Source organism: Thamnophis elegans, chromosome 3 (assembly GCF_009769535.1).
Source record: "Thamnophis elegans isolate rThaEle1 chromosome 3, rThaEle1.pri, whole genome shotgun sequence".
Taxonomy (NCBI): domain Eukaryota; kingdom Metazoa; phylum Chordata; class Lepidosauria; order Squamata; family Colubridae; genus Thamnophis; species Thamnophis elegans.
In genome coordinates, this window is record NC_045543.1 from 36,237,761 (window position 1) to 36,261,242 (window position 23,482).

General features: G+C 39.1%; 1 protein-coding gene across 7 annotated transcripts in view; it reads left to right on the plus strand.

Annotated features, from left to right (window-relative positions):
* The window catches only part of HDAC4 (histone deacetylase 4), a 286,678-nt gene that overhangs the window by 88,350 nt on the left and 174,846 nt on the right, over nucleotides 1–23,482 (plus strand). For 6 of the 7 annotated variants that reach the window (XM_032214587.1, XM_032214590.1, XM_032214588.1 and 3 more), the window contains 2 exons: nucleotides 7,462–7,612; nucleotides 11,478–11,598. In XM_032214587.1, the coding sequence (XP_032070478.1) occupies nucleotides 7,462–7,612; nucleotides 11,478–11,598 (272 nt within the window). The remainder of the gene's footprint in view (nucleotides 1–7,461; nucleotides 7,613–11,477; nucleotides 11,599–23,482) is intronic. The other variant, XM_032214591.1, reaches the window with a different exon arrangement.

Sequence of the window (23,482 nt, forward strand, 5' to 3'; positions counted from 1 at the left end):
AATTTATATTGATATTTCTTCCAGACCCGCAATAAAGCATTTCTTAAAATATGACTTTTAAAGTTCTTATCCAGTTTTTTGTTGAATAACAGGTAGGCATGCCAACCAAATACCATATCGTGTCCCTCAATGTTCAATATTCTATCATTGGTTAAGTGAATCCAATCACTAATTACAGATAATACCACTGCATCATAATATATTTTTAAATTAGGTAGTTTCAATCCTCCTCTCTCACGTACATCTTGCATTATTTTCATCTTTACCCTCGGCTTCTTTCCTGCCCACACAAATTTGTTGATACCCTTCTGCCATTCTAAAAGGTTCGCATCTTTTTTAAGTATAGGTAACATTTGGAAGAGAAATAAAAATTTTGGTAAAATGTTCATTTTCACTGCCGCTATCCTACCCAGCAAAGATAAGTGCAATTTCTCCCATTTTTTCATCTGTCTGTATGCTATGCCAAAGTGGTTCATAATTATGCTTATATAATTTCCCATTTGAAGTTAAAATGTTAACTCCAAGATATTTAACTTTTTTAACTACCTCACATCCTAGCATCACTCCTAATTCTTCCTTTTGTTTAATATTCATATTTATAGCTAATATTTTGGTTTTTCCTAAGTTTATTTTAAAGCCCGACACTAGACCATATTGATTAATCATATTCATTAAAACCATACTAGATTCCTGCGGTTGTTCCAATATTATGACCAAATCATCCGCAAAAGCGCGGACTCTATATTCTTGCTGCCTAATCTTGATCCCTTTTAAACCATCCAAGCCCCGTATTTTATTCAACAATACTTCCAAAGTTATAATAAACAATAATGGGGACAAAGGACAGCCCTGTCTTGTACCTTTTCCAATTTGAAAAGAGTCTGTTAGACTTCCATTGACTATAATTTGTGCTGTTTGCTGTTGGTATATTGCTTTAATTGACTGTAGAAAATTATCTCCTATCTGCATTTTTTGCAGTATCTTCAACAGAAATTGCCAGTTAACTCGATCAAAGGCCTTCTCAGCATCCAAAAATATAAACGCAGCAGGGATCTGGTTGTTCTTTCCCAAATATTCTAATGCATTAATAATTAATCTAACATTACTTTTCATCTGTCTCCCTTGTATAAAACCTGTTTGGTCCGTGTGTATCAATTGTTGGATGACCAACATTAACCTATTTGCTAATATTTTAGTAAAAATTTTATAATCTACATTCAGTAATGAAATAGGTCTATAATTTTTGGGTTGAGTAGTATCTTGTTCTTCTTTGGGTATCAAAGATATAAACGCTGTCTTCCAAGATGGAGGGACTTTACCTTCCGTTTGAATCATATTAAATAATTCTCTAAGAGGTTCTACCATTTCTAACTGTAAGTTTTTATAGTAAACCGCTGTCAAGCCATCTGTACCTGGTGCTTTCCCTAACTTTAATTGCTTAATTACCTGCAGGATTTCCCCCGAGGTTATTGGTTGATTCAATTTTTGCCTGTGTTCTTCTCTAACTGAAGGTATTTTCTCTTTGTCTAAATATTTGTCTATGTCTAAACCATTAATTTTATCCCCTTTATACAGTTCTGTAAAAAATTCCCAGAAAGCCTTTTGAATCTCTTCCTGTTGAAACACCTCCTTCCCTCTGTAAAACAGTTTAGATATATTTCGAGTTTTCCTTTTTTTCCTAATCTGATAAGCTAACCATCTGCCAGGTTTGTTTGCATTACAAAAAGTATTGTGTTTTGCATATAATAGATTAGTAGCCACCTGGTCAGAGATCAACATGTCAAATTGAGATTTTAATATGTTAATAGCTTCCTTAACCTTTGTATCGTCTGGGTTCATTGTTAACTCCAGCTCTTTTCTCTTAATTTCCTCTTCCAGTTCTGTTCGTTTTAACCCTTGCTTATTTCTATGTGTTTTATTTATATTCATCAAAACTCCTCTCATATACGCTTTGCTTGCGTCCCATACAAATTCCATAGATGTACCCTTATTCATATTCAAAACAAAATATTCAGATAATAATTTTTTACAATCATTAATATACTTTTCATATCTAAATAAGTTTTCATTCAATCTCCAAGACCTTCTTGCCTGCACTACCTTTCCCAACTCCATCCAAACTGGATTATGGTCAGAAAGGACCCTAACTGCAATCTTTGTTTTCTTGACCCTAGAAAGCAAATCGTTAGTGGTTAGGATAAAATCAATCCTTGAAAGGGATTGATGCCTGTCCGAGAAGAAAGTGAAGTCATATTCCTCTGCATTTCTTTCTCGCCAAATATCTCTCAATTCAAAATCATCCATAATGTCAAAGAAAGATTTGGGTAACTTTGCTCGCATCTTGGTATTTAGGCGGGAAATCTTCTTATCTCTCTTAGTGTCTATCACTCCATTCCAGTCACCCAATAGTATACAGGAACTATAGTCCCACTGTACTAATTTAGCATGAAGATTTCTATAGAATCTATCTTGCTGTTGATTGGGAGCATAAATTCCCAAAAGTAATGTCTTTTTCCCTTCTAAGATTAAGTCTAAAGCAATATATCTTCCGAAGGGATCTGCTTCTATTAATTCAGCTTTCATATCTTTTCTTAAGTATACAACTATACCATTCTTCTTTTCCATAGCAGAAGCTGCAAAATGTTGACCAAGTTTTGAGTTGATCAAATATTTTTGATCAGTTGACTTGATATGAGTTTCTTGCAAACAAATTACATCGTTCTTAAACTGTTTGAGATAATGAAATATTTTCTTCCTCTTCTGTGGAGAGTTCAGTCCATTGACATTCCATGTTAAAATCTTAGTTGTCATTTTTGGTTGGTTGAAGCATTTTTAGAGCTTCCTGCACGGCCTGTTTAACCTTAGGTCTAGCTCCTCCCATTGCTTCCAGATTTGTTGTTGTAGATCCTTGATCGATGGCCGATGATTGTTGATGCTGTTGCTTTTTAGCTTGTTTCTCCATACGTCTAGTAGTCACGCGGCTAGGTCTTGGTTCCATAGCACCTTGCACTTCTAGAGAAGAAAGATGCTCCATCTTGTTTGATGGTTGTGTAGTTTGCTGTCTATCCTGTCTTTCTTGTGGTCTTTCTCTGGGTCCAGATGGTGCAGGGTGTCCGGCCTTCAATATATTATAATAAAAATCTCGGGCTTTCCATACAGAGTTGAGGCGGTACCTTTGCTTATCAAATGTAAATATGATGCCAAATGGTGCATCCCATCTATACTGTATCTGACGATTTCTGAGTTCTTCGACCAAAAAAGCGTAGTCTCTCCTGGCTCTTAACATTGGAGGTGGTATCTCTTTCAAAACAACCAGGTCTTGACCGCCAATTTGAAGCTTAGTGTTATAAGATGCTTGCAGTACCATATTTCTAAACTCTCTTGTAGTAAAATATATAACGATGTCTCGAGGAAGCTGCTTCTGCTTTGCCAGCCAGGAGTTGACGCGGTAAGCTTTGTCAATTTGCCAGCCTTGATTGGTCCCTGGTCTTCCCATCAGGCGGTCAAAAGCTTCCGATAGGATCTGTTTCAGGTTCTCCTGTTTCTCCTCACGCAGCCCCCTTACTCTTAATGCGAACTCCATTTGTCGGTACTGTATCATAATAATTTCTTTTTCAGCATTTTCCACTTTTTTTTCCACCACCTCTGTTTTCAATGTCAAGTTAGCATTGGCATCATTAAGAACCTCTAAAGTATCTTCCACTCCAGAAATATGTTCTGTTAATACAGTTACAAGACTCAGCATGTCGTCTCTAATTTTATCAACCTTAGCCTCAAATTTCTCATACAACTCCTGTTTAAGTCCTTTTATTTCACTTTTAATTTCATTTTTAATTTCTTCTTTCATTTCTTTTATTTCCTCTTTTCTCTCCTCTCTATTATTTCTAAATTTATCTTCCATTTTAATTGTCTGTGCATTAAGAGCCTCGCTTAGATTACTCAGAAAAAATTCTTTCGTTAACACATCCCCAGCAGGGGGCGTAGGAAGCGGAGGCTGCAGCTTTGTGCCAGGCACTGCGGATGTGCCCCTGGAAGTAGAGGGTGACGACTTCAAGTTAATATTTGGTTTTGAGGCCATTTCAAAATTTATCTGCCTGCAGTTAATAAAACTCTATTGCCTAAATAGGCAGCTTTAAAAAAAGAGGCTTTTATTTTGAAGTTTAAGGCTTGGCAAAACTTTCAGTGAGTAAACATTGTAACAAGACCATTCAGCAGATTCATCACCATTTAACTTCCAAATAAGCAAGGTTAATAAAGGAGTAAAATTCTTCTATTGTGAAACCAAAACAAATGATAAGCAATCTCTTTTGTTTTGAATTCTTTTGAGGATTTGCATTGTCTAGCAAAAAGTGTTCGTTATTACCGGAGAAACCAGGCTGCTCGGCGCCATTTTAGAAGCCTCTGAGTAAATAATTTTTCGGAGGAGAAAAAGAAAAGAAGCTAAAATGTTGATAAGCAATTAATGTCCACAGTGAACGGATCCAGCTCGTGATAAGAATAAATCAAACAAAACTTTGATCAGAGTGGGAGAGACCTACTTTGTCCTGCACAAGGCAGTTTGAAGTTCCCAGCACGGACAGCCGTTCTGCCTTGGGCTAGCCCCCCTTTCCTTGCAAGCACAAAAGCTGCAAAAATCGAAGAGCATTTGCCAGCAAAACAGTTTCTTCTTTCCTTCTTGCCTGAAGGATAAGAAAACCTGATAAGACGTCAGATGGAAGATCCTCTAAACAGGTACGTAGCCAGGAATTCGGAGGCAGCTGATTTTTTGCTGCTTCCACCAGTAGGCTCCTCCCAGGAAGCCCCCATTCATTACTTCTTATCCTACCTTCAGGTGGTTTGGGGGGGGCGTTCTAAGACAACTCACCACGGGCCACTTGCTGTTGGACAACTCATCTGGGGACAATTCAGTGCTGTTTCATTCAGTTACTTTTATTATTGGTAGCCATGTTTCATTGAAATTATTGTAACTCTTGTATTTCTAGATTCTTTGTTTTATTATTATTGACTGTGGTTCCATTTAAATTAATTTAACTTTTGTATTTGTTTAATTGTCCTGTGGTAAATCCCACAGTCTGTTGGCTGTGACCAATTGTCTCATGGCCAGTTGGCCATGGCAAATTGTCCCATTCCGCTTTAGAGAATAGGATCCCCTTCTATGTGCAGCCCATTAGATATTAGAAAACTATTATCATGTCACTCCTGGTCCTTCTTTTAATTAAACTAAACATACCCAATTCCTCCAACCATTTTTCATATGTTTTAGCTTCCAGTTCCCCAATTGTCTTTGTTGCTCTTCTCTGTAGTCTTTCTAGAGTCTCAACATCTTTTTTTTATATTGTGGTGACCAAAACTAATATAATATTCCAAGTGTGGTCTTATGGAGGCATTATAAAGTGGTACTAGCTCTTCATGTGATCTTGATTCTACTCTTAATACAGCCTAGGACTATGTTGGCTTTTGTGACAGCTCATCTAAATCATTAATGAAGATATTGAACAGAACGTGGCCTAACATACAGCCTTGGGATACCCCTCTGCATGCTTCCCTCCCTATACATGCTATTCCATTAAGGATTATATGTTGAATGTGGTTGGTCAGCCAGTTACGAATATACAATTTTTAAAAACACTGCTTACTCTGTCTTAACAAAAGTGACATTAACATGGTATCCTTAAATATACAATAATATCTTCCTTCCAGATAGTTACCTATAAATAAATTGAAGCTTGAGGATGAAGGTTTGTTCTCCAAGCTTGTGGATTGCTTTCTGAACATTTCATTACCAGGCTAGGTAACATTTTCAGCAGAGTTTAGGAGATGTCAGTGTTCTTGTGTTAAAAGGGGTTCAGGTGTGGGTGTGTCAATTAAGGTGATGGGTCAGCTGTGAGTCATCAGTGAATCTTGTAATCGGTCTTGTGATAAAGAGATTCCATCCATTATTCCTTGTCTGGCTTTCAGGTGCCTTGGAAAAAAGCTTGACCACTTCCTCTCTGTGCGCCTCAGATATTGGAACACTGCTATCATGTTTCCCCTGGTCCTTCTGTTCACTAGGTTAGCCATGCCCACTTCCTGTAACATTCTTCATATGTTTTAGTCTCCAGTCACCTATTCACCTTGGTTGCTCTTCTCTGCACTTTTGCTAGAGTTTCAACATCTTTTTTATAGTGTGGTGACCAAAACTGGATGCAGTATTCTAGATGTGGTCTTACTAAAGCTTTATAGAATAGTATTAGTACCTCACTTAATCTTGATTGTATCCCTCTGTTAATGCAACTCAGGTGTCAGGGTTTCACCTGACATTAGGATTTCTTTGGCTTTTTTGGCTGCCGCTGCACACTGCTGGCTCATATTTAGCTGGTTGTCCATTAAGACTCCAAGATCCCTCTCACAGTTACTGCTATTAAGCCTGGTTTCACCCAGTCTATATGTGTCCTTTTAGTTTTTCTTGTCTAAGTGTAAGACTTTACTTTTCTGTATGTTGAATTTCATTTTGTTAGATAGGGCCCAGTGTTCAAGTCTGTCAAGAGCCATCTGGATATTGAGCCTATCATCTAGGTGTTAGCTATTCCAACCAGCTTAGTATCATCTGCGAATTCTCCTATTCCGTCATCTAAGTTGTTTATGAAGATATTGAAGAGTACTGGGCCTAAGATGGAACCTTGTGGTACCCTACTGCTTACTTTCCTCCATGTAGATATAGACCCATTAAGGACTACTCATTGAATACGGTTTGTCAGCCAGTTACAAATCCATCTGGTGGTGATGCTATCTATTCCAGGAGTGATTTCATTGTGGGCAGCATCAGGGTTGTGTTTGACCTCGGAAGGCTGGGTTGAGGTGAAGGTCATGGTGGGTGTGGCTGGGGTAGATGTGGCCATGGTGGCCGTTTGACACAGGCTCAAGATACATTTTTCCCCCTTCAGTTCACCTCCCAATGATCTTGGCTTGATATAATCTCCTTATCACAAGACCCATCACATGTGTCACTGATGACTCACAGGTGACCCATCACAAAACTCTCACTTGATGCAGTCATACTTGAAGCCCTTAAAAAACAGAAGAACACTGACACTGACATTCCCTAAACTCTGCTGAAGATGTTACCTAGCCTGGTTACAAACATTCGGAAACCAAACCACAAGCTCGAAGAATGAACCTTCACTCTCATCCTACACCTGAGCTACAGATCTCTGTTTTGTAGAAGTTATGGATTTTTAAAATTATGGTGGTTTATTAAAAAGCAATTTATGATACAGAATTATGTTGCAAAAATACTGTTTAGTATGCTTGCCAGAATTTATGGTGTGATATTATCTTTTCTTTTTCTTCCTTGGTTTCTTACAATTTTGTCCTTGATGTAAAATGCTTTATTTTGATAGGTAGCAAGATGACATTTTAAGGACTTGAATGGTTAAGGATTGTGTGCATTTTTACCTTTTCTCTATTTTCTTGGCGTAACAGCAACAACAGGAGATTTTAGCAATGAAACATCAGCAGGAGCTATTGGAACACCAGAGAAAATTAGAACAGCATCGGCAGGAGCAAGAGTTGGAGAAACAACACAGGGAACAGAAGCTCCAGCAGCTTAAAAACAAAGAGAAAGGAAAAGAAAGTAAGTAAAAGCATGCTAGGTATTATGTTTATGTATTAGATATATTTCTCTGCAGCAAAAGTATAAAAAAAGAACTTGTACTTCATTGACTGCTCCTGCTCCTTTAACCTGAATAAACTGTGAGCCTAATTTATTGATAGCATTGAAAGGTATACACATGAGAATTGCAATCCCAATGTAGCCCAAGGATATTCACCACTGCCTAAGCAGAGGGTTGGACTAGAAGACCTCCAAGGTCCCTTCCAACTGTTATTCTATTTCTATTTCTCTTGAGAAGAACTTCAAAAGTTTTCTGCTATGAGTGGAGATTTTGCTGGTTTTTTGGTTGCGCAAATGAAACAAAAAATTACATTTGCAACTTAGATATTTGTAATCTTCCTCTTAAGATTTCAGATTTTATATTCTATGTTTTGTATTTTATTCCATTCCTTTTTGTTAAAATATGATGTGAATATGCCATACAATAAATAATAAACCATTGTGAAAACATTGCAAGGATTATGATACTGTTACCGGCAGTGGTGAGATTCAAATAATTTAACAACTGTTTTCTGCCCTAATGACCGGGTGGGTGGCCGTGGCCAGGGGCATGATAGCACTCAGATTCCTGTAGCACTTTGCCAGCCAAAACAGGGTGCGGGTTAATTACAAAATGTGGGCTTTCCATTTTGACATCCAGATCCAGCGAGCAAGAGGTGTGAACTGCACAGAAAATACACTTTTGTTTGGTTATGAAGAAATATCCCCAAAGTCAGATGTACACTAAATGTAGACTGACTTTTAGCAAAGAGCAAATTTTGAAGCTCCGGGTAAAGAGGATTCATTTTAGGATGAGTAACCACAGTTTGCATGTTGGAGGTTCCTAAAGGAATGGTGGGAAACTCTGTATTTTAAAGAACATTTGAGGGAGTGCCCTTCTCTGCCTGAGGCTGTAGAGACCCTGCACCAATCAAAACCCTTTTTGTGAAGCAACTGAGCAATGCTGACAGGGTAAGCCGCTAGTATATGAAAATAAGAGCAAACTCCACTCCCTTCTAGTACTGATGATGTTTCCTAGTTTGGTAAATGAAGCATCTGCAAGAAAACCATCAAGCTCAGAGAGCACCAAGGAACCCATAATTCAACCCTGAGCTACAAATATTCTCTTGTATCAATAAACATTTTTTGGTTAGAGGACTCAGAGTCTGCGTTATATGAGATGGCTCCCAGTCAATTTCATTCTAAATGATGATATGATTTCTGTAAATAAGCAATGTAGAATTATAATGGCTATTTGATCCTTCATACATAAAAAAATGCAAAGCTAAGGAATAAACAAATAAAAAACAAATTTGAAAAAAGAAAAAAGCCCAGGAAAGAAAAAGTGAAAGTGTAAGAAAGAAAGGAAAAGAAGGAAAAGTGAAAAAGAATTATTTTCAACATTTTTTGGTACTGTTATAAGTAAAAAAAATTTAACATTTGTCTACATTATTTCCCATCTTTAATCATCAAATCTGAGATCAACTTTTAATTTCAGTTTCTCACAAAAAGTCCAGTAATGGTTCATATCGCTTTAATCACTATTTGTTAATGAAGCCACAACTGATTTATTTAATTGCACCAAACTCTAAATAAAACAGGAATGGAAAATTCTAAGCTCTAGTGTAGACCAATGCTTCTCAATTTTGGCAACTTTAAGGTGCATGGAATTCAATTCCCAGAATTCCCGAGGCAGCATGAAGTTTGCCCATCTTAAACTTGCCAAGACTGAAAAATGCTGATCTACAGATAGAGATTTTTCCATTCCTATTTTATTGGTTCCTACTTACTTATGAGCAGTCTTAATGCAAAATCCCCATTCCCAACCCTGAACGGCCTCGTACACCACCCTGGAAGCAAACTGGGCCATGGGGGCTGCCGGGCGTCTCCTCCGCATCCTGTTCTGGGCCTCGAAGGCCTCCTGCACCATCCTGGAAGCAAAACGGGGCAAGGGAGCCACAGGATACCCTCCGCACCCCATTTTGGGCCTGGAAGACCTCTTGCACCACCCTGGAAGGCAAAATGGGGTGCGTGGGGGGGAGTCCGGGGAGGGTTGGGGTGAGCCCAGCCAAAAGTGGGATTAGCCAGTTCTCCAAACTGGGTAAAAAGTTAACTGGTTCACCCAAACCGGTGAGAATCGGCTGAATCCCACCTCAGGTTATCGGATTTCCTTCAATACTTTCAATATTTTATTAATCATTTTTGTTCTGCTTTGTTCCTATTCTTTATAGGTCTCTCCTATCTATTGTTGTAAGACACCAGCTCTTAAGGGGATATTGTTCTTGCCTTTTCTAGTTTGATATGGGCAGTTGGACTGAGTGCTGTGCATATTGACAGAACCTCACACCTTAAATATTTTGCAGATGATGTTTTCGATTTCATTCATGTATTTAAAGGCCACCACTTTGTTTTACCAAGTCAATCAAACTTTACAGTATCAACTGCCATTTTAATATTATGGATATTTGTACGAAATACAGGAACAGATCTTCTAACCAGGAGTGAAATTCAGCAGGTTCTGACAGTTCTGGACAGTTCTAGCGGAAATTTTGAATAGTCCAGAGAACCGGCAAATACCACCTTTGGCTGGCCCCAGAGTAGGGGGAGGGAATGGAGATTTTGCAATATCTTTCCCCCAGGAGTGGGGAGGGAATGGGGATTTTGCAGTATTCTTCCTCTGCCACGTCCAGAAAGCCATGCCCACAGAACCGGTAGTAAAAAAAAAATGAATTTCACCACTGGAACGATCTCCCCGTTGAGATCCGGACCCTTACTACCCTTCTGGCCTTCCGCAAAGCGACCAAGACCTGGCTGTTCCGGCAGGCCTGTTGAATTATCCAGCCCCATCCTAAGTTATGAATGTTGTTGGATTTTTAAATCGTTGTTTCTTATTTCTTGTATCCCCCCTTCCCTTCTTATTTGTAAGCCGCCCTGAGTCTTCCGAGAGTGGGCAGCATTCAAGCTAAATCAATTCAATTCAATTCACTGCTTCTACAGTAACTCTTTTGCATTCTGCAAGATTGAATGTTCATAAATGACAAACATTCTGCTACTAACTTAATTTTTATATAGGCATTGCAGAGTCACATGCATGATAGATTTCTGGAACTCTAGTGGATGAGAAAGGCTGGAAATTGCACATTTTGAATAGATAGTTAAAATTCGTAGAGATACTTACATATAGTCTTCTATATATGATCAGTTACTTAATGGCCACATACAACAGATACATTCCCTCTCCAAAAGTTACATATGAACTTCTTCAAACTTGGGACAGCTGCAGCTCCCCCATGATTGTTCACCTTTCCGACTGATCACAGAGATGCTACAGGAATACAGGAAATTATGTCTCTAAATCAGAAATGTAGCAAAAGAGAGAACTCAAAATTCATTCCTGCTTTACATGCCATGCTTTCCATTTAATAAACCAAATTATTTATATAATAAATATTATATAGAATTGCTCAAATAAAATGAAAAATGAACAGATTTTTTTCTGTACATAAGCTGATGTGACAAAAAATCGATATGTGGAAATCCTCTATTTTAGGAATACTTACTTAAAAGCAGAATAATTTGTTCTGTATAATTTTATTCCTGAAATATTACTTAACTGATCTTCTGTTTATAGGAAGAAGATAAATGTAATTATTTTTCAAGTACTAGCTCTAATTCTGTACCCATTTCACATTGTAAAAATATTATTGACAGCTTATAATATTGGAAAGGTTAAAAATTTTAAATAACTCTTTGATACAATTTTATGTGGTTAGGGTTAGGATTAATGTGTATTTATGTAGTTATATTTATGCAGTTATATCTATTTTCTTTCGGTTTGGTATTTTAGGTGCAGTGGCAAGTACAGAAGTAAAAATGAAATTGCAAGAGTTTGTTTTAAATAAAAAAAAGGCTTTGGCTCAGCGAAATCTCAACCACTGCATTTCCAATGATCCTCGTTTCTGGTATGGGTAAGCATTCTTACCACTATCCTATCTTGTAAATGGATTATAGATGACAAATGAGGGTTCTACTTTATGAGAACTGCAATTTTAAAAAACAATTGAACTCACAGGTATCATGTATAGTTTAAATATATACCCTTAGCTTTTTGAGGAGAGGGGATGATAATATGATACTGATTTGATGAAACTACTGTTGTTTCCCTGAAAATAAGACTCACCCTGAAAACAACCCCTAGCCTGATTTTTTTGAGGTGGGCCCAATATAAGCCCTACTCTGAAAATAAGCCTGGGGGATAGGCGTGGCCAGCGCAAGAGGCAGTGAACATATGGGAGCCAACGGTGTCCATCAACAGCCTTAGCCCACTGGCCTCTTGGTACAGGGCAAATACTGTTAAGTCCGAGCGTGGAGGCAGAGGTGGGGAGAAGACAGGTGATCTGGACATGCGTTACTGCCTGACTCAAAGGAGGCTTGCACAGTGGCACCGGCAGCAGGCAGAGGCATGGGGGATGGGGGAGGCAGGTAATCCTGAAGCCCTGCACATGTGGCTGCTCAGTGCAGCTGCAGTCAAACTGAGAGATGGTGGGATGGAGTGGGCAGCACGTTGGGATTGCCTCTGCTTCCGCCTGGCTCTGCAGCGCACGTTTCACCCAGAGGGAGAAGAAGCTTTGTCGGCTTTCAAAGGGGATGCTTTGAAACATCCCCTTTGCAAGCACATTAAGCTTTGAATCTCTATCATTTTTCTGTCTGAGCTAAAAGTTTGTTCACCTATGGGTTGCTTGGGAATGGAGCTTCATTCCAAGTACCACATAGGCGACCAAACACTTTTCGCCCAGACGGAGAAAAGACGAAGATTCAAAGCTTCGTTTGCTTGCAAAGGGGAGGTTTCAAAGTATCCCCTTTGCAAGGTGTCACTTCAGCACAGCTCAGTTGTCTCAACTTCTTCATCACCATAGAGGCATCAGCATTCTAAGAGGGGAAGTTATTCTAACAGTAAGAAGGAAAGCACTACAGTGAGCCCAAAGTAAAGACTCTTCTGTGAGCAAAGACTGATACTTTTGTAGCACATTTGACAATAAAACTGTACTTTCTGCTTTTTGATAAGGAAAGATTGGATAATCTTTTAAGTTATTATTTTACATTATGCTCTGCTATTCCCAGAAGTACTCAGTATTTAGAGTACTTTTTACTTAGTTCAGTTCAGTTAACTCGAAAGTCTTCTCTGGAGGAGGAAAAGTAACTCAACCCAGAACTTAAAGAAAAAGTGGTGAATGAACTGACTGCATTAATAGTTTAGTGAAATAAGTTACAATTATAGACAATATCTATATATAATATTTATAATACCTATAAAAAGTACTCAAATCAGTATTTATATTCATAAACAGGTAAGTGGAAAGCTTTTGGGTATGTATGTATGTATGTATGTATGTATGTATGTATGTATGTATGTATAAAATACCTATCTGAGTTAAATTCCAGTAATCATACTAAAGATATAATGAAATAATCATATCTTTAAGATATAGTATTGTTGATATGAATGAGCACTGAGGCTTTCTCTCTCTGTTCCCTTTGTTTGTTTACTTCTTTTTTTACTATTTCTAGTTATTATTGAATAACTTATAGATATTATTTAAGTTGCTTATACTACTTTAAGACCACTGTTTGTATATTAATATAGATAGAACAAGCTAAGTTAAGGAATCATTTAAAAAGGGCGGGGGGAAGGGAAAGATATTGGATGCTAATTTGGGATAACATATATAAGATACTAAAAGAACAAGATAAAATTTTAAAAGAGATGGTGAATATCACAACAACAGCATTGAGAACCGGGAAAAATACAATTGTAAACCCAGCGACAAATCCAGTGACAAAGGTATTGATTGATTCTCCAGCATCCACAAGGTCAACAGAAGAAATGACTACAATGGAAAAACCAAACTCTGGATCGAATATCAAAAATGTGCAGACAGCACTGCTAACTATCCAAGAAACTATGATTAAGCTTCAAGAGGCAGTAGCTAAAAACCACAGTAAATTGAAAACGGATATGAATGAAAGGAAAATAGAGATGAGTGAAATGAAAAATGAAGTTAAAAACAACATACAGAAATTAGATGACAAAATGGGAATTATACAACAAGCACTGGAAAAAAATGAACAGTCAATAAAAGCGGTAGGAAAAAAAACAGAACAAACAGAGAAGAAGACTTAGTTGAACAGCAGATGAAAACATCAAGCAAACATTTAGAAGACACTCTCATCCACCTGGAAATGGACTGTGCAGCATTTTACCTTCGATTCCAGAATGTAACAGACACAAAAGAGGAAGATTTACCAATGATAATGTCGGGATTAATAGCAGAAATGTTAAAAAGAGACATATATGAGATTTTAAATGAGTTGGATGATATATACAGAGTAAGCACCAATTATGCCAGTAAACACCGATTGCCTAGAGAAGTATTCGCGAGGAAAAAAATAAGAGATATAATTTATAAAATGACAAGAGATGAGCCGATGATGTACAAAGGAAAAGAGATACAAATCCTGAAACAAATCCCGCAAAGAGTGAGGGAGCAAAGGAGAGAATATCGATTCCTGGTGACATAACTGATTAAACGAGATATACTATTTAGGTGGTTGGTACCTGAAGGGATGCTGGTAACCTGGCAGGAGAAAAGGATTAAAGTTGACAATCTGGAGAAGGCACGGGATTTATATCAGCAACTAGTAGGCCTGGAAGAGGAACAGAGCAGTAAAGAGGAGATGGAATATAGAAGCCAGGAAGAATGACAACAGAGAATAATGGAAGGAGAACAGGGAGAAAGTAGTAGGGAGGAAGAAGAACAACAGAGAGAGGAGGAAGTGAGATCAAAAACAAGGAGCCGAAAAAGAAACTAGAGTTAATAAAAAACAAAGACAGGTAGAGAATTAGGAGGATGGAAGAAGAATTACAATTATTGTCAGTAAATATTAACAGTTTAAATTCGCCAACAAAAAGAAAGCGTATCTGGGCAAAATTAACAAAACAAAAGGCAGACATAATATGCTTACAGGAAACACACATTAAAAAACAAGATATAAAATATCTGGAATGTCCTAAATTAGGAAAATTATATGCAGCATCAGCAGAGGAAAAGAGAAAAGGGATAGCGATATATGTTAAAGATGGGATAAAGACAAATTTAATTTATGCAGACCCAAAGGGAAGAATATTAATGATAGAGATATGGATAAATCAAAAATCAATATTACTGGTAGCAATATACGCCCCAAACAAAAATTAGAAGGACTTTTATTAAAAAATTACATGAAAAAATTAGAGAAATTGGAGTGAGGAATATCTGCATAATAGGAGATTATCATGCCATAGTAGACAGTAAAAAAGATTATGTAAGTGACAAAAAAACCCCTAAAAATAAAAATAAAAGTATTACCAACAACCTGTTTTGAGATGAAGGAGGAGCTAAACTTGATAAATATTTGGAGAAAAATGGGACCAGAAAAAAAAACAATTTACTTTTTATTCCAACCCACAACAATCCTGGTCATGGATTGATATGGCATGGATGAATGGAGAAATTGGAGAAGAAATACATACAATTGAAATATTACCAAATACTTGGGCAGACCAAAACCCCATTAAAATAATCTGGAAAGGGGGAATAAAAAGTAGACAATGATGGATGTTAAATTTGCAAATATTAAAAGAAAAAGTATTTATTCAAAAATGTAGAAACAAATTGGAATTATTGCTTAAGGAAAACACAAAAGAACAGGCATCTAAACAAAATTTATGGGATACCATGAAAGCTTCTTCCCATGGAATTATTATAGCATATTAGGCAAAAAGAAACAAAGAAAAATGGGCACAACAGAAGATATTAGAGAAGGAAATTAATAATTTAGAAATAGAATTACAAAATAAGCCACAAAGTGACAAAATTGGAAAGGATCGGATGTTAGCAAAACATAAATTAAATATATTAGACCAGGAAAAAATGGTAAAGGGCCTAAAACTAACAAAACAAAACTTCTTTGAGCAAGCAAATAAACCGGGGAGGTGGCTGTCATATAGATTGAGAAAGGAAAGAGAAAAAAGGTTAGTATATCAACTTCAAGAGGAAACTGGTGAACTACAACATACAATGGAAGGGAAGAAAAAGATTGCATACAAGTATTTTGAGAATCTGTATAAAGGGGAACAAATAGATGGAAAACAAATAAAAGAATATCTAAATGGAGAAGAAACCTCGTCAATAACAGAAGATATGAAAGAAATGTTGACCAAAAAAAATAACAAAACTAGAATTGAAACAGGCTATTCAGTAACAGAAAAATAATAAAACGCCAGGCCCAGATGGATTCCCAGCAGAATGGTACAAAATAATAGATGAATTGAACGAATTGATAGAACCCTTGATGTTGGAGATGTATAATGAGGAACTAATGAAAGCAAAAATACAAGATTCATGGAGGGAAGCACATATTACATTAATATTTAAAGAAGGTGCAGATAAAAAACAGATTCAAAACTATAGGCCAATCTCGTTGTTAAATGCCGACTATAAAATATTCACAACAATAATAGCGGAGAGATTGAAAAAACTATTAAATGACTACATCCAGCCCAAAATGGATTTCTCCCAACAAGACAAATCAGGAATAACACTAGAATAATAGCAAATATTTTAGAGTACTATGAGGCACATCCAGAGAAACAAGTGGCATTTGTCTTTCTGGATGCACAGAAGGCATTTGACAATTTAAATTGGGAATTCATGATACAACAAATTAAGAATATGAAATTAGGGGACCAATTTGAAAGAATAATAGAAACGATATACTCCACCCAAAGGGCAAATATATTATTAAATGAAGAAAGTACAGAGACCTTTAAAATAAGGAAAGGAGTAAGGCAGGGTTGCCCATTATCACCTTTGCTCTCTATCCTGACACTTGAAAGTCTTTTAATAAGAATTAAACAAAATTCAGAGATAAGAGGAACTAAAATTAAAAAAGAGGAGTATAAAATTCAGGCCTTTGAGGATGATTTAGTATTCATTATAAAAGACCCACTAGAAACAGGAAATAGCTCAATGCGAGAATTAGGAAAATATGGAGATGTAGCAGGGTTAAAGATTAATAGAGAAAAGACTAAAATGATAACTAAAAATTTGAAGGAAGAACAAAATAAAGAATTAGAAAGAATAATAGGACTGCAAGTGACAAAGAAAGTTAAGTATCTTGATATATGGCTAACTGCAAAGTGCTCAACTATAAAAGAAAATAATTATACAAAATTAGTGCAACAAATAAAGAAAGATCTAGAATTATGGGGGAAACTACAACTATCATTATTAGGGAAAATAGCAGCAATAAAAATGAATGTACTACCGAGAATATTATACTTATTTCAAACAATCCCCATAAAATTAGGACATTTTTTTTTACTGAATTGAAAAAGATTATATTAAAATTTATATGGCAAGGGAAGAAAGCCAGGATAAAGTTGAAAGCTCTACAGGATGACAGAAGCAGAGGTGGTATGGGACTCCCAGACTGGGAGCTTTATTACAAAGCAGCAGCACTAACATGGATCAGGGATTGGATAAATTTAAAAAATAAAAGAATACTAACATTAGAGGGCCACGATTTGCAAACAGGATGGCATTATTTCCTATGGGAAGAGGGTAAAAAGAAACAAAAATACTTTCACAGACACTATATTAGAGATGCACTGATACAGGTCTGGAATAAAATTAGAGAAAAACACTATATGAAAATACTGACATGGCTTTCCACTATGGAAACCATGACACATCCCAATATACTAGATCTATTCAAAATGGGTTAGTTATAATGAAATTTTAGACAGCCAAAGGAATTTGAAAACAAATCAAGAATTAAAGGAGCCAAATATAAATATAGATTGATGGCCATATCTCCAACTACAATCGAGATACAAAAAAGATGTAAAAGAATATGGAATATACACAGAATTACAACAAATAAATAAAATTTTAATTGGCCCGGAAAATAAACTCATAATGAAAATTTACAAATATTTATTAGAAGTAACATTAGAAGAAGAAAAAGTTAAAGGTTGCATGATAGCATGAGCCAAAAACTTTGGTTACAACATAGAGCTAGTGGATTGGGAAAGAATTTGGAACACAAATTATAAACTAACACGATCATCAGCACTTAAAGAAAATATGTTTTATTGTTGGCATTTACCACCAACAATGTTGGCTAAAATGTACCCAAACATGAAGCCGACCTTCTGGAAGTGTAAAAAAGTACAAGGGACTTTCTATCACATATGGTGGACCTGCCCGGAAACACAAAAATATTAGACAAAAATCTGGAAATGGGTGCAAGAAATTACAGGAGAACAGATAAAATACAAACCCGAAATCTTTCTATTGGGAATAATCAAAGGGAAATATACAAAGAAAATTAAGTACATATTAACACATCTGCTAACTACAGCTAGAATAGCATTTGCCCAATGTTGGAAACAAAATAATACCCCCTCGGATGAATTAGTGATAAAAAAAACTTTGGATTGTGCAGAGATGGACAAATTAACACTGAAATTAAAAGATAGAAGAGTCGGAATATTATGAAATTTGGAACAATTGGTGCAAATGGCTGCAAAACAAGAAAATTAATTAAGCCAAAAACAATATATATAAATATATATAGCACTGTGTATAAATGTGTGTAAATATAGAAGCGAAATATTATATACATGTACAGATATGATGACATAACAATGTTGATATAATGACTGTAATGTGTTGTAGAAGGAAAAAAATAATTAAAAAAAATCTGCTAAAAAAATAAAATCTTCTCTGATTTTAGATGAGAGATCATGTCCATCATCTTCCTTTCATGGATGACCATCGCGAGAGGACTTTTATATTACAATAGACAAATTAGTTAGACATATCTCCATTAAACCCTAAAATGTCATTCCTTGTGTTCTGGGGATAGCACTCTCCTACTGAGAAGCAGAATTTTAAAAAAATTTCTTAACTGCCTGAATAAGTGAATTCCAGTCTTTCCCTGTTTATGGTTGCCTGTTTTGGTTTAAGAGCTCTTGAACTGTGATTGGTGCTATTGGCATTATATCCAGTAATTAGCTTTCAGACTAGGATCTTAACTGTCAGAGTTGTTCCTTATTAAATAGTGCCTTCAGTAAACAGTACATCCAAGGAAGTTTTCAGCTATCAGTGAAAGACAAATATGCTGGAAAATAAATTATTTATCAAACTGACCAGATATCTGCATGAGATCTCTTGATATCATTCTTGACTTTATGTCTTCTTGTTTTAGCACAGTATCTTATACGTAAATTTTCCCGGAGCATTTGACTTTGTTCTGTGATTGTTGATATACTGAATTCTAAGTTCCATTATTGCCTTATACATAGCTATTTTCATTTTTTACACTCATTCCTCTTAACTAGCTACGGCCTCTTAGTTTTCTACCACTATTTGCACATTGTATTTTTTCCCCATTTTCACATCTTCAATAAACATACGCAGCTTCAAGTTCCTACTCATTTTTTTTCACTATTTACATGATTATTTAATCATTAATTTCACTCTCCTTATTAAACATAACCATTTTTCTCTCTTTACTACATTATGTAGTAACTACATAATGTAGTTACTACATTACTTTTCAATTCAATAGTCTGTATTATGCAACCTAATGTTTGCTGCATATTGTTTGGATTCTCATCTAAAAATGCATCACTACAAGCATTCTTAACGGGTGGGTTTCAATTTTTTTTACTAATGGTTCAGTGGGCGTGGCTAGGGGGCATGTAACTGAGTCAGTGTGGCCAACTTGAAGTCACTCATGCACATGCCCATTCACTCACATGCCTCACAGCTGGGAGACTGGCAAAGAAGCCTCTCTTTCCCTGCCGCCGCTGAACAGTCTGTGTCCTTCCCTACAGATTGATGCCGCAGGAGGGATGGAAAGAAGCTGGTCTTGGGAAGGACCTTCCCTACCCTTTGAGAGAGCCCATGCGGGGAGAGAGGAGGTGGCTTGGTTTGAACATGGGTGGGCGATTTGTGGCCAGTGACACCTTCACTACTTGGGGCCGGCGGAGAAAGAAACTTTGAACTTTAATAAGATTTGTATGCCGCCCACTCCCTTGGGACTCTGGGCGGCTCACAACAAAGTAAAAACATTTAAAATATTTAAAAAATACAATGTTAAAAATTAATACAACATCCATACCATCAGGTGGGGCTGGAAATTAATCAACAGCCCCAGGCCTGCCGGAACAGCCAGGTCTTGGTCGCTTTATGGAAGGCCGGGAGAGTGGTGAGGGTCTGGATCTCTGCGGGTAGCTCGTTCCACAAGGCCGGTGCAGCTACAGAGAAGGCCCTCCCTCGGGGAGCCGCCAGCCGGCATTGTCCGGTCGACGGCACCCGGAGGAGGCCCAACCTGTGTGATCTTATTGGTCGTTGGGAGGTGAATGGCAGGAGGCGGTCTCTCAGGTAGCCAGGTCCAATGCCATGTAGGGCTTTAAAAGTAACGACTAGCACCTTGAAGCGGATCTGGAGACCAATGGGAAGCCAGTGCAGCTCGCGGAGGATAGGTGTAACATGGGTGTATCTAGGTACACCCATTATCGCTCGCGCGGCTGCATTCTGGACCAGCTGTAGTCTTCGGACACTCTTCAGGGGCAGCCTCATATAGAGTGCGTAATCCAGTCTTGAGGTGACAAGGGCGTGAGTGACCATTCAAAGTGCTTCCTGGTCCAGATAGGGCTGCAACTGGTGCACCAGGCGAACCTGGGCAAAGGCCTCGCTGGTCACCGCCGACAAATGGTGTTCTAATGTCAGCTGTGGATCCAGGAGGACACCCAAATTGTGAGCCCTCTCCGAGGGGCGAATAATTTCGCCCCCCAGGCTAAGAGGTGGTATGACGGGACCATCCTTGGGAGGCAACATCAATAGCCACTCGGTCTTGTCAGGATTGAGTACAAGCTTGTTCGCTCCCATCCAGACCCTGACAGCCTCCAGGCACTGGCACATCACTTCAACTGCTTCACTGAGGTGGCACGGGGCGGAAAGATACAATTGAGTATTGTCCGCATATTGATGATATTTAATCCTGTACCGGCGTATGATCTCACCCAGCGGCTTCATGTAGATATTGAACAGGAGGGGGGATAGGACCAAACCCTCCGGCACCCCATATTTGAGGGGCCTATGGGTCGATCTCTGTCCCCCAACCAACACCAACTGCGACCTGCCCGAGAGGTAGGAGGAGAACCACCTTAGAACGGTGCCTCCCACTCCCACCTCTCGTAACCATCGCAGAAGGATACCATGGTCAATGATATCGAAGGCCGCTGTGAGGTCAAGAAGCACTAGTATAGAGGAATGGCCTCTATCCCTGGCCCGCCAGAGATCATCGGTCAGCGCAACCAAAGCAGTTTCGGTGCCGTAACCAGGCCTGATACCCGACTGAAAGGGATCCAGATAATCTGTTTCATCCAAGGTCCGTCGGAGTTGAAAGGCCACCACCTTCTCGACAACCTTCCCCACGAATGGGAGGTTGGAGACTGGGCGATAGTTGTTCAAAATGGCTTGGTCCAGGGAAGGTTTCTTAAGGAGGGGTCTCACCACCGCATCCTTTAGGGGGTGCTGGAAGGATCCCTCCCAAAGAGAGGTGTTAACAATCCTCTGGAGCCAGCCATGTGTCACCTCCCTGCTGGCCAAGACCAGCCAGGAGGGACACGGGTCCAGTAAACAGGTGGAGGCACTCACCGCTCCCATGGCCTTGTCCACTTCCTCAGGAGCGACAAGTTGAAACTCGCTCCATAAAATCCGATCAGGACCTTCCTCCGGCACCTCGGCTGGTACCGTCCAAGTGGAGTCCAGGTCCGTCCGAATCCAAGCGATTTTATCCAACAGAAACTGAACAAATTCCTCAGCTCTACCCTGTAGAGGTTCGTCCGCATCCCTCCCTTTCAAGAGGGAGCAGGCTATCCTAAACAAGGTGGCTGGGCGCGATTCTGCGGATGCGATAAAAGCAGAAAAATGCACACATTTTGCCGCCCGTATCGCCACTAGATAAGTCCTAACAAAGGCTCTTAATTGTGTTCGGTCGGATTCAAAGTTACTAGCCCTCCAACATCACTCTAGGCGTCTCTTTTGGCGCTTCATCTCCCGGAGTTCCTCGGTAAACCAAGGAGCCCTCCTGGATCCACTGCCGCAGAGAGGCCATAAAGGCGAAATCCGGTTTAGAGCCTCTGCTATATTCCAAGCAGCGACCAAGGACTCCTCCGGACTGTGGGCCAGAGAATCAGGTATCTCACCAAGTTCTGTCTGAAATCCCATAGGGTCCATCAGGCACCTGGGGTGGAACCATTTAATCAGTTCCACCTCCCTACAGTGGGGGATTGGTTTCCGAAAGTCGAGCCTCACCAGAAAGTGATCTGACCATGACAGGGGCAAGATCTTAATGCCCCTCAAACCTAGATCACATCTCCACTGCTCTGAGAGAAACACGAGGTCGAGTGTGTGACCCGCTGTATGAGTCGGAACCTGAATTACCTGGGTCAAGTCCATGGCTTTCATGGAAGCCATGAACTCCCGTGCTCCATCAGAGCGTTCGCCGAGCAACAGCAGGTTGAAATCCCCCAGCACTATAAGCCCGTGGAACTCAACCACCAGCTCGGCTACTGACTCTAGGAGCACAGGTAGGGCTGTTGTAACGCGGTTGGGAGGTAGGTACGTTAGTAACAACCCCACTTGACCCCCAAGGGACTCACACCCGACAATCTCCGGAGCAGGAATCCTGCGAGGAGCTAAAGACTCTCGGATGATGACTGCCACTCCCCCACCCCTTCTCTGGTGTCGTGACTGGTGGAGCACCCGAAACCCTTCTGGGCACATTTCAGTGAGGGGGACTCCTCCCTCATGGCCCAGCCAGGTTTCAGTAATACATGCCAGGTCTGCCCCCTCGTCTAATATTAGGTCTCGGATGAGGGGATCTTTATGAACCACAGACCTGGCATTTAGCAACAGCAGCGTGAGACCAGGGCCCTGAGAACTCTCGCCATCTGGTCCTGGAGTGGAGCTGATAGGGCCGGAAGGGGGGATCGCTGTAACGTAGCGAACCCTCCTTCCCCGGTAATGGCTAGCCCTATAGCTCCCATCGAACCTGCCTCTCCCAACAATGACCGGGATGCACCCACCCATTCCTGCACCCGTCGGCCCCACTTCCCCTCCCATGGCTTCTGTTCTCCCCGGCAGGCCATTCAAACCACACATTCTGGGACGAGAGGCGTGTCCAGGCCCCCATCCACTTCTGCTTCTGCACTCAGTGGAGGGGGCACCAGGCCGCACTCTCAATCCCCCCATACATACCGAGCTAGCATTCTCCACATACATACCCCACTAATTAAAATATACAAAGGTACAGTAAACATTACGATAAATTAAAAAGCTAACAGTTGTTGAAGTCAGTTTGCAGTGTTTTTTGTCAGCTGTTTTTTTAAATGGTGTGAAACCAGTGCTCTTATACACTGCATTATTATAGGCTACCGATGCAAAACGGAGGTCAGCCCAGTTCTCCTGGTGGTACTTAAAGTAGCATCTCAGATATTGTTACGACCCCATTAGTATGTTCACAGCCTCCATTCATCTGGAGATGATGAACAGAAATAAATCCTTGCCAAGCAATTTCAGGAACACCTGCCAGAATTGTGAAGTGAACTGCACTCTGTGATAGGAAATGATTTGTTTTGGGGACCCATTAAATCTATACACATGTTGCATGAAGAACTTGGACAGGGTACATGCTGAGGTGATCTTGGGGCAAGGCATGAATTGCATTTGTTTG